The following is a 17,749-nucleotide window of genomic DNA, read 5'->3' as shown; positions in this document are numbered from 1 at the left end:
TCTGGGAGTTGAAGTCTACACATTTTAAAATTGCCAAGGTTGAGAAACACTGGTATAAAGCAATTCTGGTTTTGAGATGAAACAGTTGTTTTGAATCACTTTCAAGTGATATATTTTAAATGTGAAATAGTTCAAATGTAAAAAGTTTAGCACTTCATAGTAATGACTATTTCATATTTATTTCAATCTGGTAACCAATCATTAGTTCTTGGGTTATGTAGTATTTCTGTTGCTTGTTAAGAACTCTGATCAAAGCTGAATGTTTGTATATGTGAGTCCTTGAGTCCAGCATCATAGCTGATAAATGTTATAATCCGTAGATTGTTCACTACAAAATGCTAAAAATGTTTAACTGTGATGTAAATGCTTTGTGGATTCAAATGTGTTATGTAATATTAACATTTAATAATAAAATAATTTTAGATGTAGTTGAGCATACCACTGATGAAAGCTTTGCAGAATTAAGTCAAACATTTTTAGGAGCATGAAGAAAAAGATTATCAGTGTCCTGAAATTTTAGCTGAAGAAAGGAGCACAATTCTGAAGAGAAATAGCCAATCTTTATTCAGTTATCATTGGGTCCCTGTTTTGCAAGAAAGATCCTGAATAATAGAAAGGCAGAAATCATTATACATTTTGGGGTTGACAAGCAGGAAATCTCAAGAAGCTGATTCATGGACATATTTTGAGCAAGAAAAATAGGCATTTAAACAAAGGAAAATGTATTTGTAAAGCAAAACTGCTAAGAATGCCATTGTTTAGAAGATGGGCTATCTGTGCTCTCTCGCTGTTTCCTGTTTTAGGTGACGAATTTTCAGTTTTTGTGATAGGATTAAAAGGCAATTTTGGTGGAAACATAGCTATGTTTAAGTTATGCATTAGCCTGGGGCTGGATTAGTTTACGTATGCAAATTGGAGGGGTAAGTAAGGATAGCAGAGGAAATGGTTAGTTTGCAACTGGCAGGCAGGGAGGTAGGAGAAAAAGACAAAGAAAAAGGAGAGGAGTTTGGAGAAGAGTTGGTAGCTTTATTTTATTATTTTCCTTCACAATCAGTATATGCTTTATAATGTTTAGTTTTGTTTCTTTATATTGGGATTAAATCAGTTGTAGCTGTTCTAGGCATGATTCTGTGAAAAGGCACCTTAAAGATTAGACTGGGGCAGTCTTGCAGGTAATTGTGGGTTGACTGCTGGGGCAGAACCAGGTTGGTCTATTGAAAAGCTGAGGAAGAAGCAAATCTGAAGGAATTTGCTTATAAAATGGAACAACTGAGGAGAGAGCATAATGTGAGATGATAGTGAAGTTTTAAGAAGATAGCAAAACAGAGGATCAAGTTAAAGACTGACAAAATTTCTGATGGTAACAATTTCAATGGAACAAATAGATATAGATCATGGCATGTTGAATTTTTGCAGTTTCCAAGGTTGGTTTCAAGTTGTAGAAGTTTCATTGCCGTAACTAGGTAATAGCAGCAGTGGAATTTCAGATAAACCAAGATTCATTGACTGGCTGAGGTTATATATCTTTCTATCTCGCCTTCTTTGTATGTGGTGGGTGGATGTTGTTTTGTAAATGATGCCTTGTTGGTAAATTATTTATTTAACAGGTAAGGTATTCTATCTTACTTGTATGTTGCTTGTTTCCTGCGTTATAGCTGTATGAGGTGATCGCCTGTTGGGAGAATGGCATTCTTTTTTGTGGGTGGTTGTTGAATTATCATTATATTTGTGATAAGGAGATGACTCTAGCTTGTGGGTGCTGACTGACTGCTGTGTGATAGGAAGAAATGTTGTTGGGTATTGAGTTGGCCTACTATTACTGGACCTTGATTATATTTTTGACAGCTACATAACTAAGAGTTTTATCCTCTAGGCTGGGTTGGAGTGACATGTTTCTAAAAATTCTCTTGCATTTTTCAATCCTTGAAACAGTTCTTTTTGTAACAGTTCTACGGTTTCTAAAGAATTACTCTCCAGGAGCATGATTAATAAAGTCAAGTCATGCCTTTTGACAGCTAATTGGCATTTGTGGATATGTTTAGCTATCTTTTACTTTTTTGTTTGCATACATTTTATGTTATAAAATAAAAGTTATTTTATATTACATAACTTCTGTTTTATTATTTTATTTTCCTTTGGTACAGTGTTTTTCAGTTTGCTTACTATGCTTTGTGGAGACTTCATTGCTTTGTAAATCATGATTACTCCAAATGATTGGACTGATCTAATAATGGTCTATGAGATTCCTTAAGGAAAGGTTACTTTTCTGTGGATGGTAGTTGGGTTAATTTGTACATTTTGATGAAATTGCACAAATATCCATTAAGTTGAAAATTATGGTGTAGTTTATTTCTATTTTCTATCATTTTGATGCGATACCGGGCATTATGGCTGTTGAACTACCTTTGTTGGGAAGAATGGATGTGCTAATTTAACTAATATGTTTTTGCTGATTTCTTTTTTCTGTTAGGAAAAGTGGGACACCTCTGCTTTATATCTTGTAAGAAATCTTGTAAGGTTTGAAGAATTGACAATGTTTTCAACGTAACAAATTCAGGTATGATATTTCTAATAGGAAAATTGTCATTTTAGAGATCTTGCCTTTAAAAGCACATGCCCTTTTAATTGTTACTCAAATCATGGGTCTCTTCTCATAGCACAGAGGTGGGCAATATTCAGCCCTTCCAGTTCACCACCAGCTGGAGAGCCAGTCTTGTTTTAAGGAACCATTTTAATGAAAAGAAATGCATATTTGGTAATTGCAATGAATTTTTTAAGTGATCAAGGAATGTTTAATAATTGTATAATATCTCGTATGTAATCATAAAACACGTGAGACTTCAGTCATTGCAAAATGCTTTGTGTGGAAGAAATGGAGTTAATGATTTTATAAAGTTCTAATATAAACAGCCTCAGGTAGTGGTAAATCACTGGTTTCATGTACTACATTAAGCCATGATGGGATTACTTTTTATTGTGACTTAGCTTGTAGTTAATTTTAGTTTCCAGTAAATCATTACTACAAAACTGGCTTATACTCTGCAAACCCAGCCAGTTTCTGTTGGGTTAGACAGTTTATTTGGCTTGTTTGGAATGTCAAGAGCAAGATGTGTTCTCACCAAGTAGCAACAAGTAGAACTTGCTTGTTCATAAAGTGACTGTCATTATGACTGGCCCAATTAGAAGCAGTCTATTTACCTTGGCTATGGTTGCACCGCAGCTTTAGTCCTATAGCATCTTTAATAGCCTAGTTTACCCATCTCTTTTTAATTGGTTAAATGTACATATATAGAAAAACAAATTAACAGAATAATAGATTTGGAAGGGAGTTATAGGTCTTCTATTCCAATCCCTTGCTCAGGCAGGAAACCGTATATCATTTCAGACAAAGGGATGTCCAGTCACTTCTAAAAACTTCCAATGTGGGAGCATTCACAACTTTTGGAGTCAAGTTGTTCCACTGATTAATTGTTCTGACAGGAAATTTCTCCTTAGTTCTAGATTGGTTCTTGCCTTGATAGTTTCCATCCATTGCTTCTTGTCCTTCTTTCAGGTGCTTTGGAGAATAAGTTGATACCCCTCCCCTTCATTGTACAAGACTCTTAGATATTGGAACATTGCTATCATGTCACCCCTAATCCTTCTTTTCATTAAACTAATTACTAAGAGTACTCCCATTTGTTTAATTTACTAAGAATGTCTTATATAAACCAGAGAGATTATGGAGAATAAAAATGGTGCTAGATATTAGCACTTTATGTTTCAACATGTTAACTCTTCATTTTGCTGTTTTTGTTTTCCAAATTAAAATCTTTCAGACACATGTCTGAAGTGTCAGACACATGACACTTATGCTTATCTTACCACCTTCCTTTCTATTGTGTGAGTTAGAATGATATTTTTGCAACAAATGACTGTACTAAATCCTGAAATAATTTTGTTGTAAACTATAACTTGATGTCATGTTTTAGGTTTGCAACATCGTGAATTTGTAGTCCATCGTGACTATGGGCGAAAAGAAACCAGAACCTTTGGATTTTGTAAAAGATTTTCAGGAATACCTAACTCAACAGACTCACCATGTGAATATGATTTCAGGCTCTGTTAGTGGAGACAAAGATGCAGAGCCCCTTCAAGGAGGTAGGTTAACGTGGTGCAGCTGAGCTCAATGTTTAAGAAATACTCCTTTTTCCTCTTTCCCTGAAACTTGTACAATGTTTCCCAATAAGAAGCTTGATGTGCCTTTCTGTTGTTAATTGCAGCAGGGACCGAAGGTGATCAAAATGGATTAGATCATCCTTCAGTAGAAGTTCCACTGGATGAAAACTCAGGAGTGTTGGTAGATGGTTTTGAAAGAACTTTCGATGGCAAATTAAAATGCCGATATTGTAACTATGCCAGCAAAGGAACAGCACGACTGATAGAACATATTAGAATCCACACAGGTATCATTGTATCTGCATATTTAATATTTTCGTGGTATTGTTATACACTTTAATACATTGCATGTGAGCTATGTGTTTTTTCTTTTATATTTTCCAACAAATGTTTAAATTTTAAATATGAGTTAAGCCAAGAAAAACAAGCCGCATTATGTTTCTCATATGGCAGGCTTCTTACTTTTTTTGTTATTTTAGAAATAAGACTGGAGTTTAGGTTTTGGATCTAGTTGGTTCTTGTAATTGTTAAATGTCTTAGCTGCTTAGAACTTGCTAAAAGTAGAATCCTAACCTTGGAACTCATCTCACTGCAATGCTTTCTTTCAGCCACTGATTTATTTGTAATTACTTATGGTACTTCTTTTGCTTTATTAGGATGCAATTGCCTTGAAAAAGTGATCAAAATAAAGCTTTCTTCGTGTTTCTCCAGGTGAAAAACCACATAGATGTCACCTATGTCCCTTTGCGTCAGCCTATGAACGTCATCTGGAAGCTCATATGCGGTCTCATACTGGTGAAAAACCTTACAAATGTGAATTGTGTTCCTTCCGCTGTAGTGACAGAAGCAACTTGTCTCACCACCGGAGACGCAAACATAAAATGGTGCCAATAAAGGGTACAAGGCCTTCCCTTAGTAGCAAGAAGATGTGGGGTGTTTTGCAAAAGAAGACCAGTAACTTGGGGTATAGCCGAAGAGCACTCATTAACTTAAGTCCACCTTCCATGGTGGTTCAGAAGCCAGACTATCTTAATGATTTCACTCATGAAATTCCAAATATTCAGGCTGAAGCATACGAAAGTATAACAAAGCCAACAGAGACTAGTGGATTGCCGAGAGATTCACAAGACCTTATGATAGATAACCCTTTAAACCAGCTATCTACTTTAGCAGGACAATTGTCTAGTCTCCCTCCTGAAAACCAAAACCCACCATCTCCTGATGTTGTACCGTGTCAAGATGAAAAGCCTTTTATGATGCAGCAACCTGCTGCAGCAACTTCTGTTCCAGCTGTCACAACCAGTATTCCCCAGAACTCATCCCCTACAAGTCCAGATCCTCGTCCTGTACATTCACAAAGAAATTACAGCCCGGTGGCTGGTCCAAGTAGTGACCACAGTGCGCAGGCCAGCACCCCAAGTATCAGTAACAGTCAACCAAGCACTCCAGCACCAACTCTTCCGGTTCAAGATCCTCAGCTTCTGCATCACTGCCAGCACTGTGATATGTATTTTGCTGACAATATCCTGTACACTATTCATATGGGATGCCATGGATTTGAGAACCCTTTCCAATGCAACATTTGTGGTTGCAAATGTAGAAACAAGTATGACTTTGCTTGCCATTTTGCCAGAGGCCAACATAGCCAGCATTGACTGATTTTTTAAATGTAGACCGTGCTTTCTTTTATTTATTTGTTTAAACACATTTCTGTTTCTTATGTAATTGGAAAGTTGCCTTTGGAGGAATCCAGCTAACAATTTAATGTTGGATGCAGACAATTTATATTGTCATAATTTGCTGACAATATGTTTGCTAGTCATGGTGGTATTCTTTATACGGCTCCTCAAGCAAAAGTGAGGCTTACAGTGCAATTGTATCTTCTACTTTACTTTATATAAAAACGAAATCTTGGATCAATTCTAGCAGAGCTACAATTCCTTAGATTAGCCTGTGCCACAAAAGAGCCTATAATTCTGCTTTTCTCAAATTAGCCTAATACAATCAGTTTGGGGGCTGTAAGATTGTATGTATGGGCCATCTGCTAAACTGCTGGAAAATTCTGTAAGCATTATCAGCAAACATAATGTCTACAAGAACATCTAGAATTCCCTACGCCCAAAACCTGTAATTACAGTTGGGTGTTTAATGATGTTCCTTTTTTAGTACATTGTGGCAGTACTACTACCTTGTTTTTGGAGGGGGAGGGGGCAGAATACAACCAAACAATGCCTGGTGTTAAAACTTTTGCAACTTTTCAAAACTCTGGAAAAAGAAAACTTTAGAACAAAATGGATAATGTGTTAAAAGAATGTACCATAGTCTTTTTGACTAGCTTTGCAGCACATTACAGATATTTTCATTGCCTTTAAGTGCAGATGTCTGTGCTATTTTGCCTTCGCCTTCTAAGCAGTAATGACTTTCAATGGAAATGAAACAGCAAGAAAGTTACATGATTTCAATGACCCATTCAGATTTTGTGTGGTCATTTTAACTATGATTTTTTTTTTTTTTTTGAAAACAGCAATCTAGTCACAGAGGCAACAAGGGACAAAGAACTTTAGACTTTTGATTTTCTTTAAAGATTCTGGACATGGTAAGGCAAGGTGCAAATATGCAGAATCACATTAATGAACTGCAATGGATATAAAATGTATGATACTTCTGTCTTAAAATACTTAGGAAAAAATAGGCACTTTAAACAAATTATGCTAGCAGAGACTATAGAATATTAGTTTATAGCACACAATTCTTTAATAGCATACAGAAGAACACTGAAATGCACTTTTATTGTATATTTTTTTATTTCACAGGAAACAAAAATATACTTTATATTGCTATCCCTTGCATAACAAGTAAATATGCACATACAAACCCATTTCAAACACGATAGAGTGCATTTATTGAACTGTTTAAAAACCATGCTTCTTTTCATGTTTGGGAATGTCTGATTATCAGCTTTATCTTCAGAATGTTTGATGCCTCTGAAAAAAACGGACCTTTCCAGACCTTTGAGGAAAGGCTTTGGAAGAAAGAGTACAGGGTGGTAAGGAAAAAAGATATCGTTTACTTAGAGATACTTTTACATGCCATCTCTGGTCAGAGTATTTTTAGAATTTCCTGATTTTTTTTTATTTCACTGGTTTCACTGGTTAGCATTGGTACCATCAGGGATAGTGTTAAAAATCCCTTACAAAATCAAAATTCACATTGCTGGACATATCTGCTGATGGAAGTTGGGGTTAGATGTTGTCCACCTGCAGAAAACCATGAAAGGTAGAAGAATCTGGTAAGTACCTACGATTTGGGAAGGATAGCTGTTGATGACCCCATAAGCCCGAAGAAAATCAGTGGATTCATGTATTCAGAATGGAGAATATTTGTTTTTTTGGGTGGGGGAATCTCCCAAGTATATTTCAAGTCTTTTATTTGCATTGCTGGTTTATGATGATAATAAAGATTTGAGTGATTGATACTTTCATTTACAAAAGTGCTGTAAAATGTTTTAATATTCAATAGCTTACCAATTGACTAAAATATTAGATATTTGCAGGGCTTTTTTTAAACAGCACATAATTATCTACTTACCTGACATTCCTTTCTAGTAGATTTTCATCTTACCAGTTTCAGTGGTATGCATGTTCAGATGTCACTTAGTTAATGATTTTGGTCTTTATATAGCCACATTGGTCCATGCAGAAATCTAGGAAGTTTCAAAATATGTAGTGCTGGTATAGGGACCAAAGATTTCTACAGGACTTGCATTTGAAAGCGATAGTGGTCTGGTTTTCCTCTAAATTAAAAATACAAATGGTATATTCTACCATTTCAATTAGGTTTAAATGTACACGTGGGTGTCTGCATAGGTAGTCTTTATCAGTGATCTCTTTAGGGAACGCTGATCTGCAGATATTTTGTATCCCTAATACCACTTCATAGCTTTGCAGCTTCCAAAGATTTCTACTTGGACCAGTCTGGCCATACAAAGACCAAAATTACTGACTAGGTAACGCTGGACTCCACTGAGTAGACAGTGCAAGTCTGAGGTACTAGTTCTTATGATCTGTTGATTATCTGTACAACTTCCAAATAGGGACATTACATGAAATAACTTCATTAACAAGTCCTTAGGAAATGTAGAAATTTAAAGATTTGGGTTCAAAATCAATAAAATTCTAGCAAAAGCTCAATAAATGCTAATATTTTTAATATTCTGTTACCATTTTTTTGTTTTATTCAAATGACTTTAAATTTTGGCATTAAGGTGGCAGTGCTGCCCAAGGGACACTTCCACTTAGAATTTCCCTGATGCCTTTTGCAGTACTATTGATAGTGAACTGCTACCTGTAACACAAAGACTGAAAGTAGGATAAGAACTCTGGTGGCGCAGTGGTTAGAATGCAGTATTGCAGGTAAACTGCCCACAGCCTGGAGTTTGATCCTGACAGGCCTGAAGATGGACTCAGTTTTGCAGATTGTTGGGGGAAATATGCAAAACAATGTAAACTGCCAGAGTGCTATAAAGCACTATGGGATGGTATACTATATAAGTCTAAATTCTATTTCTAGGACCAAAAGAAAAATCATGAAATTAAATAGATTTAATTTAAAGCTGAGTAGGGTACAACTGACAAAAAGTAGTGAGAAATCAGTAAATTTAAAGTCCACTATTTCAATGACAAAAGCCATTTTGCATGAGACATCAAGCCACTCAGCTTGGATGGAACTGTCAGTATGTTTATGCTTTTGTAATAGGAGCCAAAATGCTGTGCCTTTTTTAATTAACCCAGTTATACTATTGGACAGGAAGCACATAGCCTTGTTCTATTCTGTTATAGTCTGAGTTTTTCAACAAGAGAATATCACTTTTAAAAAAATGTGCTATCCAGGTTTTCCAACTGCAAATACAGAACCTCAGCAAATTCCCTGCTGGAAGCTCTTTCAATCCCCAAAGTATTTTTTCCCCTCACAATTATATTTCACCTTTTCTTCTAAAAATTTTTTTGTTTCTATTCCAAAGAAAGAAGCCTGTTTGTATCACACACACACACCACACACGGTATTGAATCTTCCTATAATAATCACTGAATAATTTGTACCGTTGGATAGCCACACTGCTTAGTCCCCATCTCACATAACATCTTTGAGCTATATAATTGTCAGTGCTCGCTTGCAATAATGGGTAACTGCAGAATACAATTTGTCTGACAGATTACTGTAGTCTACTAACTGATAACCAGTTCATTCTGTTTTGCTAGGTGGTAAGGAGGGCAGGTTTAACAGGAAAATACCAGTAGCTACTTGGTGCCAGTTATATCAAGGAAGCAAGTGACACGATCATTGGTAGTCCTGTTCCATTCTAGCACTTCACTCATGAACAATTGGGTGTGTTCTGCCTTACTGCACTTATGAATTTTGTATTTTAAAAACTTTATAAACATTTTGATTAAGATGCTAATGAGGTACATTTATTCACATTAAGCTCATTTGATAATATTTTGGTTTCCTGGTGATAATATGGAAGTGGTTGATCATTGCCTTGTTCAGCTTTTTAAAATTCCTGGTACAACCTATCTGGGATTTCTTAGTGAACTTACCTGCAGGTATTAAGCATGTCTAATAATAATGTTTTTTTCTGATCAGTCGAAATCCATTAGGAATTATGAACGAATTGGTGTAGACACCTGTTAAAAGTTATCCTAACACTTTTATTGCTTTTATTTAGCAAGGCATGGGGATCTTTCAGCCTGCTTGCCTGGCTGTTACGAGCAGCTTATAAGGAGATGACATCTATGTCTGCAAGAGCCATAATTATAGGCAACTAATACAGAAAGCTGGCAGAAAAAATAGTGTCAATTTAACATCTTCAAGCAGGAAATAACATTAAGATTGAATAATACATTCTACCATTCGGAACTAAATTTAACTAATAAAATTACACAGGGAAGCTTTATCTATTACAGATAGCTTTATTCTTGTTAAATTTGCACCAACACCATTGATACCACTTCATGAAGCAAAATAAAATGCTACTGTTTATTGAAATACTTTTTAACAATATCATCTGTCTCTTGGGAAAATACAGAGGTTATATTGAATGTACTATTTTCTACATAAAACTGATTTTCTTTATTAGTCTTTTGTTTTAACTTTTCTAAGAATTTTACTTTCTGCTTGTTGAGCTCCTCTGACAAAATCTTCATCTCACTTGGAGTAAGGCTTTTGGCTGGAAAACAAACGATGAAATGCTGTTGTTTAAACTTTGTATTATCTTAATGCTCTATAAGGAAAAGCTATTATCTAAAAAGAAACATGGCTACAGCTATAAAATAGATCCATAAACAAGTCTAGGCCATAATGTTTGTTTTCTTTGGCTTAGCAGGTTCTACAATCAGCCTCTGTAGTATAAGAAATATGTTTCATGTGTTGTATAAACCCAGCCAGTTGTGATCGAGTCTATAAATCAGCTTATCAACTCCACAGAGCACACCATCAATATATATTAAACTTTTGAGGCTTAATTTTATACCTATAATACCCAACCTCCCAATAAAAACTACCAACCTTTCAATTGTAAGATTACTATCCTCCTCAGATATATTACAGCCAGCCCAGCTCTCTGATGTCCTGGCTAGAAAAGTCGTGCTTAGTATAATGTATAAACCAGGTCTGCCATTGCAGAACAATGATCTGGCAAAAACCTTTCAATTGCCAACAATATATATGGTCTCTTTTGTGTATGAAAACAGTCTCAGCAATTAAATGTTCCATAGCCATCATTTGTTAGCACAGTCTTCAGAGCAATAGTTGAATTCCCTCTAATGAAAGCCAGTTTGGTCCAGTGGCTAGTATATCAGGCTAGAAACCAGAAATCTGTAAGTTCTTATTCCTCCATAGGCATGAAAGCTGGCTGATTGACTTTGGGGCAGTCACTTTCCCTCAGCCCATGACATTAGACTCGGGACACAAGCCAGTCAATTCCTATTACAAGCAATGGATCAACATTTAGTTGATCTGAAAAAAAGCAGACCTTTCCCCTCTTTGCAGTAAAATTCTCAGAAGAAAAAAGTTACATTCCCACTAGTGAAGTCATCCCTAAGTCTTGGTCAACTTACCTTTGGCCTTCTGCATTGTTTCAGAGATTGTTCGCCTGAGAACTTGATCAGCTTGATGTAGAACATTGCTTGCACATATAGCCCGATCCATCTCCTGGTCAAGATCAATCAAAATTGTTTTAATAAGTTACTGATCCTTGGTCCACCAGAATTCTGGATAGTAACATGGGTGGTGTCTTAAATTTGATAAATAAATTAGCAAGAATTAACAATACAAATTACTTTGTACTGGAGCAATTCTAGGTTACTTTCTGAAAGTTATTCACCTTCCCTGCCAAGTTTTGGCATAGCCTCAAAGCTGCTGCTTTTTCTTCCAATTCTGTAGCAAGTTCCCTCCAGAATCTAATTTTATATACAAGGGTTGTATGAAGTGCATTGCCCCCACCTCCATAACTTTAGATTAAATGGGGATATTTTAATGCAAATGGGAAATAATTCTTGAAATAGTTTTCCAAATAGTTCTCCACATAATCACTACATATTTTTGCCAATGATGAACAAGCATCTTAAAACCTTAAAATATTCTATATATCCTTTCCACCTCATTTGATGTCCAAAAATGTGTTTATTCAATTTTGGGGAAAAGTAGAAGTTATCTGGCTATAGGGGAAAAGAGGGGGGGGGGGAAATACCCAAGATCCAACTTTGCTGTGGTTTTCTCTGGCCAGAACAAGTAAGAGGCACTGCTGAGACACTTAACGCTGAATGCTTTTAATGTTTTTAATGTTCTCATTGTTTTATATTATCCTTTTATGATGTTGTACAGGGTCACTTGATAGTGAGATGGGTAGCATATAAATTTAATAAATAAAAATGGCAATCCCCCATTTTAGAAAAAAACCTGGTATAGAACAATGGATAGCTTTCCAGCTCTCTTGTTTTATTTTTATCCATAATGGCAGGGGCTAAATATTTTATCCCCATCAAGGGCTTCCTATGTATAGCAAATCTCTCGAACTTGTCAACCTACAGAATTCAAGGTACCTTTTCTTCTGTATGCTCTTCCGTGGGTTTTACTGGATTTTCCAAAGCAGAAGATAACAAATTAAACACCTGAAGACTGGGGGGAAAAATATAAAATTAAATTGCAAATGCACACATACAAATGTCTAGCAGCTTACTCAAGGATAATGTCTAATGTCAATGGGATCAATAATATCCATCTAAAAATCTAAACCCTGAAGAAATTTAGTGTACAAAGTGCAATACAGTACAAACGAATATGAGTTTCTCTACAAGTAGAAGCCTTCTCCCTCTCCCATATCTTCCAAAATAGACTTTTAATAGGTTTTCTAGTAAAAACTAGAAGTTTTCCTGGGGTCACAAGTTCCTTTCTTCTGAGGCAAGAATCCTACAGTGTCCAGAGATCATTATAAAAAGAACATAATAGTTTCAATGCGATCACATACTTATCTTCTAATGAACATGCAGCACTTTTCAGAATAAGGCTATTTTGCTCCCACATGTATTTTTTGGGATTTGGACATTCCAGCTTTTGTGCCATTGCAAATATTGTTTCCTCAGGTAATGGTTTCTTTCTCTGAGAATTCCTCTGTAAACAAATTTCAACCTGGCTGTCTAAAAACAATTGACAGAATCCCAATGAATCTAGAAAATAAAAAATATGTGTTATGAAAACCGGTCATTTAAAACTCATTGCACACAAACTGTGTAAGATAGAAAAATCTTTACTGAAATTAAAAATTAAACAATGGATTAAGGGGCAATTAAATATTTATTAAATGTAATCACACACACACAAATCTGCTTAGCTATTTAAACAGGTTTTCCTGGTTAAATCTTGTCGATGTGCAAGCAAGAGAATTCTAAAATGCATATATGCATTACATAAAATGCATTGCATGAAAAATAGTTTTCGAAAAATGACAATATTGAACAGGACTATGAGGTGATCGGTTTTCCCCTTTTGATTTTATTAAGCCAGTGGATTACATTCTCCTTCAAGTGAGAAAAGCTTGCGCCTTTGGTCTTCGCCTCTAAGGCCAAATTTGTTTCAATACAAGAGAGAAAACCATGCTAGTTGCTGGCCAGGAAATTTGCAGGTTATAAAACCATCCAAAATCTCGGTCATACTCCAAAGCAACACTTTATCTACGGCAGTCCCAGAGCTGGTGTGCATGCGTGTGGGGGAGATTTATGAAAACTGTAACTCCCCCACTTTTATGCTGTCAGAAAGAACCTAGCAGGATACAGAATATTCTACCCGCATCCTAAATAATAAGTAGCAATTGCCTAAATTCAGTACCAAGAGGAAACAGAACGTTTAGATCATTAGTTTTAACTAATAGAACAGTTTCACAATGTCCTTCAAGAGACAGCTGAACCAATGAGCACCACTGACTGACAACCTCAGATTCAAGAACAGCGTCAATTTATCTGGAACAGCTGGAGTAGCCCCTCCTTACACAAAGGAACTCCTAACCATTAGCCTCTTTGTTGCATACTGATCCACCAATGAGTGGATGGCAGTTCATCAGGATTACCCTCCAACTGGAAAGAAAGGCAAGAAAAGAAATACTCCTATTGGCGGTTGAAGTAAATTGACTCTCCATCTCTCAGATTTATGGTCCTCTTCCAGCCAAGGTCATCCATCAGGATGCAAAAAGCCATTTCTATACTTATACCCCAAGATTTATAAGTATATCAACAGAACAGTTCACAAAAACCATGTAAAAATAGATAGTGACATCCTGTACCATGGATGACTGCCCTCTAAAGATGTTTTGGTAGAGGTGTTCTATGCAGCACTTTATTGATTTGTAGGACAGCACAAAAGATATAATTGAGTTCAACCCAGCTCACCAAGAAAAATCCCTTTTAACTACAACAGCTCAACATATGGTTTGCATTGCTTAATCGTGAGGTTGAATCGTTGGTGTAAAATATAAAATCCAACTTACACTGGCGAGCTAACTGGTACACTTCATATCTCATGCTACGATAATAAAAGTTGTCATCTAAAATAAAATATATTGGCCCGAGTGGAATGAAATCTATTAAATATTGACAAGATGCAGAGTCTTCTGTTCCTGCAGATATTAATCCTTGTTCCATCAAACAGGAGACAAAACTTTTCCACATTGTTTCAGTTCTGTTTGAAGGAGGAAAGTAATGGCATCCTTTAATAAGAGCCTGAAGGAAGTGTTCAAGGTACAATAATAATTCATGCCGGTATGATCTCCAATGAGAAATCTATAACGTAAGAAGACAATTATTCATGTTAGATCACAGATTGGCTGTAATCTGGAGCAGCTATCAATGGCAACAAATGCACTGTTATTTACCTCAGTGTAAAAGGGAGATTTCATCTCCATATAGATTTTAATATGGTGGTCATCATATTTTAGGTCATAGGCAATTTTTTATATCTAGTCATCTCATTCTATTTAATTTAAATCCTTTCCCCCACATACATATTTTGATAGAAAACTCTATTTCACCATAAAGTCTTTCCAGAAAAACCACCCAACTCCAGTTCCTGTTGGAACAGATTAGCATCTGACCCTCTCAAAATTAGACAAAGGATTCAATGCAAAGCATTTGAAGGGGCATTTTGCAAAATGCATGCGACTGAAGAAAGTGCCATTCCTCAAAGCACAGAAGCAGCTGCATCCTCCCAGCTCAATTGCTTTGAAGGCCGTTTCAGATTATCTCCATGTGCACGCATGTTCAGAGAAAATACATCTGCTGGAACAGTCTGCCAAGCAAGCTGTGCACGCATAGAATTGTAAAAAAGCAGTGCAGGTGAACTTTCTGGAATATGTGGTTTCTTTGAGGAAGGATGGTTTTGCTTATGTCCACAGACTTCGGGAAACACTCCTTCAAATATTTTGTGCAACCCTTGTAGCAATGCTAACTTCTACGGAAGGACAACCATCACTGCAGCTCTCCGCCGATCTCAGCTTTATGGCAGAGTGGCTAAATAGAAGCCTCTCCTCAGTGCAAAACATATGAAAGCTTACTTAAGAGTTTGCAAAAAAGCACTTGAAAGACTCTCAGACTGTCGGGAACAAGATTCTCTGGTCTTATGGAACCAAGATTGATCTATTTGGCCTCAATTCTAAACATTATGTCTGGAGGAAAAAAGGCACTGCTCATCACCTGCCCAATATCATCCCAACAGTGATTATATTGTATGTATATAATGTATATAAAGTATGTATTTTAAAACTAAAATGGCATTTTACTAATGTTAAGGATTTATTGAATTTGTGATGAACCAATATGTTCCCTTTAAACACAGATTATACTCATATTAGCAAATTTAGGACATTTTTTCAAGATAAGCCTCACTGTTAATTTTAAAATTAAAATATGGAACTAATTAAAGTATAAATATGAAATCTCATAATGCCACAGTGCAAAGACTAACACCAAAATGCCACAGTGCAATGACAACAACCAATGTGTGCGTGCATACACACATGTACACACACACTTAATACCTTCATTACACCAAACTGGTTCTAAACACCAAGCTAAGATTTAACTCTGGTTTATTCTCATAATTATCTATTTGTTGTTGATTTAATCAACAACAAATTAAATTTTTAATTTGCATTAAAAAACTTTTGTAGTGAGAAAATCTTCTAACTGCCCAGAGTCTTCTGAAGTAAAGGATAGTACATTTGATCAAATAAAGTCTACTACATGTCTTACCATAAACTTACCTCTGTTTCACTGAATGCTTCCAAAGGAATGAGATCGTCATAACTGAGAAGAATGCAGGACCATTCTTTGCGTTTCCTCAAGAAGGAACTCAGCGCTTGTGCTATCCTAGTTTTACCTGCTGCTGGTAAACCACAGAGCACACAGAGTCCCAGCTGATGGACTCTAACTCTCTCTTGCTCCATGGTTTCCCCTTGATGAAACTTCTGTGACACCAAAGAACTGAAAGTTTGATGTTCTGCATTAACTTAACATTGCAACGTGTTTGTTGCTTCACAGGAAGAATGATCAGAAATGCCAGTACTGAAGAGACAATTTCTTTGTCTGAATACTTTGTTTCCTGATAGCTCTTGATGCCACACTTTTCCTAGTTAGAAGAACAAGGAGAGTTGCTCATAGTAAATAACAGAGAAACCTGAGTTGTTACTGTTTCAGATAATTGACAGAACACAAAAATACATGCATACACTAGAATAGAGGGCAACTGTTATATTGAAAATGGATACATTGAGATCTATTTTTTTAAAATAACATTTTGCTGTTTATTATTTATTAGAATTTTATTGCATTTATTGCTTTATAAGTAACAAGGCAGTGAACAAGGTAGACACCTTCCTCCTATTTTCCCACATTTATAATAGAATAGAATAGAATTCTTTATTGGCCAAGTGTGATTGGACACACAAGGATTTGTCTTTGGTGCATATGCACTTTTCGTAAGTACTAAAAATCAATATCAAAGTGTGATTTACATTTATAATTTTTAAAATTAAAAATTTAATTTTAAAGAAATTAAAGTAAATTAGAATAAGATGGGCATTACTGCCACCTACTGATGTTATCTATAAATTGAAAAAATATTCTCAGTAATACCAGCTATTGTGATTTTAAAAAGTGCTCAATGAAAAATAGAATTTTTTTTGGGGGGGGGGATTATTTCGCAACCTTGAGCATTTTTGTTTTAAATTGGTACTAAAGATGAATCTTGATAGATTTATGACTTGATGGGATGGATATTTACCCTTGCTTTATGTTACTATTGGGGAATTCAGATGTAACAATTTTGTAACTTTTCAGTAAAATAGTGAATGTAGAGCAGGAAAATCAACCATCTTAACCTATCTTGTTTACAGGCATAACAGAATAGCCACTATTAAAAAATATTCTAAGATGTTTGAATTTATAAGGTAGGAGTAAATGCCCTAGATTCTTTTGCAGGGCTATGCATGTCTCTGTGCTTTGATCTTAGCATCTTCTTCATTCTTGCCCCGGATTTCCAGAGTCCCCATTTCAAACCACTTGCTGATCTAAGCCAGTGAACAATGAGGCAATGGCTGTCACAACCAGGCCATGTTTGTTAAATGTTAAACCTGGTTCCAGGGACATAGGTACGTGATTTAGGCCATTTGGTTATTTTAAGTAATGCACCGGGCAAATTCAGTATCCAGAGATTAAGTGGTCTGAACCCAGCCAGTGTTTGAAAAGCCTTCCCTTTGCCACTTACCTTCTCTCCCCGACTTTTTTTTATCGAGTCGCTTCTTTCTATCTTCTCGATTCTTTCTATCCTATTCTATTTATCCTGCTCTCGACAGCAGTCACCCCTTTTCCCAGCCAAGAGGGGGGGGGGGGGGAAACAACTGTTCCTACCTCTGCCAGCGACACTCTATCTTCGGAAAGGGGAGGACTCTATCACCCGCTTACTAAAGTTCACAGGCGAGTGTACGCGTTGAATTCTGGGAGTTGAAGTCCACGCATATCAAAGTTGCCAAGATTGAGACACCCTGCCC

The 17,749-nt window shown here is 36.0% G+C and overlaps 2 protein-coding genes across 6 annotated transcripts in view; one reads left to right on the top strand and one right to left on the bottom strand.

Annotated features, from left to right (window-relative positions):
• Window positions 1-7,639, top strand: part of IKZF5 (IKAROS family zinc finger 5) — a 14,597-nt gene extending 6,958 nt beyond the window's left edge. For all 5 annotated transcript variants that reach the window (XM_081953894.1, XM_081953891.1, XM_081953892.1 and 2 more), the window contains exons 3-6: window positions 2,471-2,557; window positions 3,972-4,140; window positions 4,263-4,445; window positions 4,870-7,639. In XM_081953894.1, coding sequence (XP_081810020.1) covers window positions 4,008-4,140; window positions 4,263-4,445; window positions 4,870-5,813 — 1,260 coding nt within the window. In that variant the 5' untranslated portion in view covers window positions 2,471-2,557; window positions 3,972-4,007 and the 3' untranslated portion in view covers window positions 5,814-7,639. The remainder of the gene's footprint in view (window positions 1-2,470; window positions 2,558-3,971; window positions 4,141-4,262; window positions 4,446-4,869) is intronic.
• Window positions 7,341-17,749, bottom strand: PSTK (phosphoseryl-tRNA kinase). The gene is made up of 7 exons (XM_081953899.1): window positions 17,467-17,749; window positions 15,965-16,329; window positions 14,195-14,486; window positions 12,683-12,881; window positions 12,258-12,333; window positions 11,274-11,367; window positions 7,341-10,384 (listed from the first exon to the last, which is right to left on the bottom strand). The coding sequence occupies exons 2-7, from the start codon at window positions 16,145-16,147 to the stop codon at window positions 10,188-10,190; spliced, it is 1,041 nt and encodes a 346-aa protein (XP_081810025.1). The 5' UTR covers window positions 16,148-16,329; window positions 17,467-17,749; the 3' UTR covers window positions 7,341-10,187.

The sequence above is a fragment of the Natrix helvetica genome, assembly GCF_964273705.1.
Source record: "Natrix helvetica genome assembly, chromosome: 5".
NCBI classification, from domain to species: domain Eukaryota; kingdom Metazoa; phylum Chordata; class Lepidosauria; order Squamata; family Natricidae; genus Natrix; species Natrix helvetica.
The sequence above is the reverse complement of the archived record's forward strand: the minus strand, read 5'-3'. Positions and strand labels throughout refer to the sequence as shown.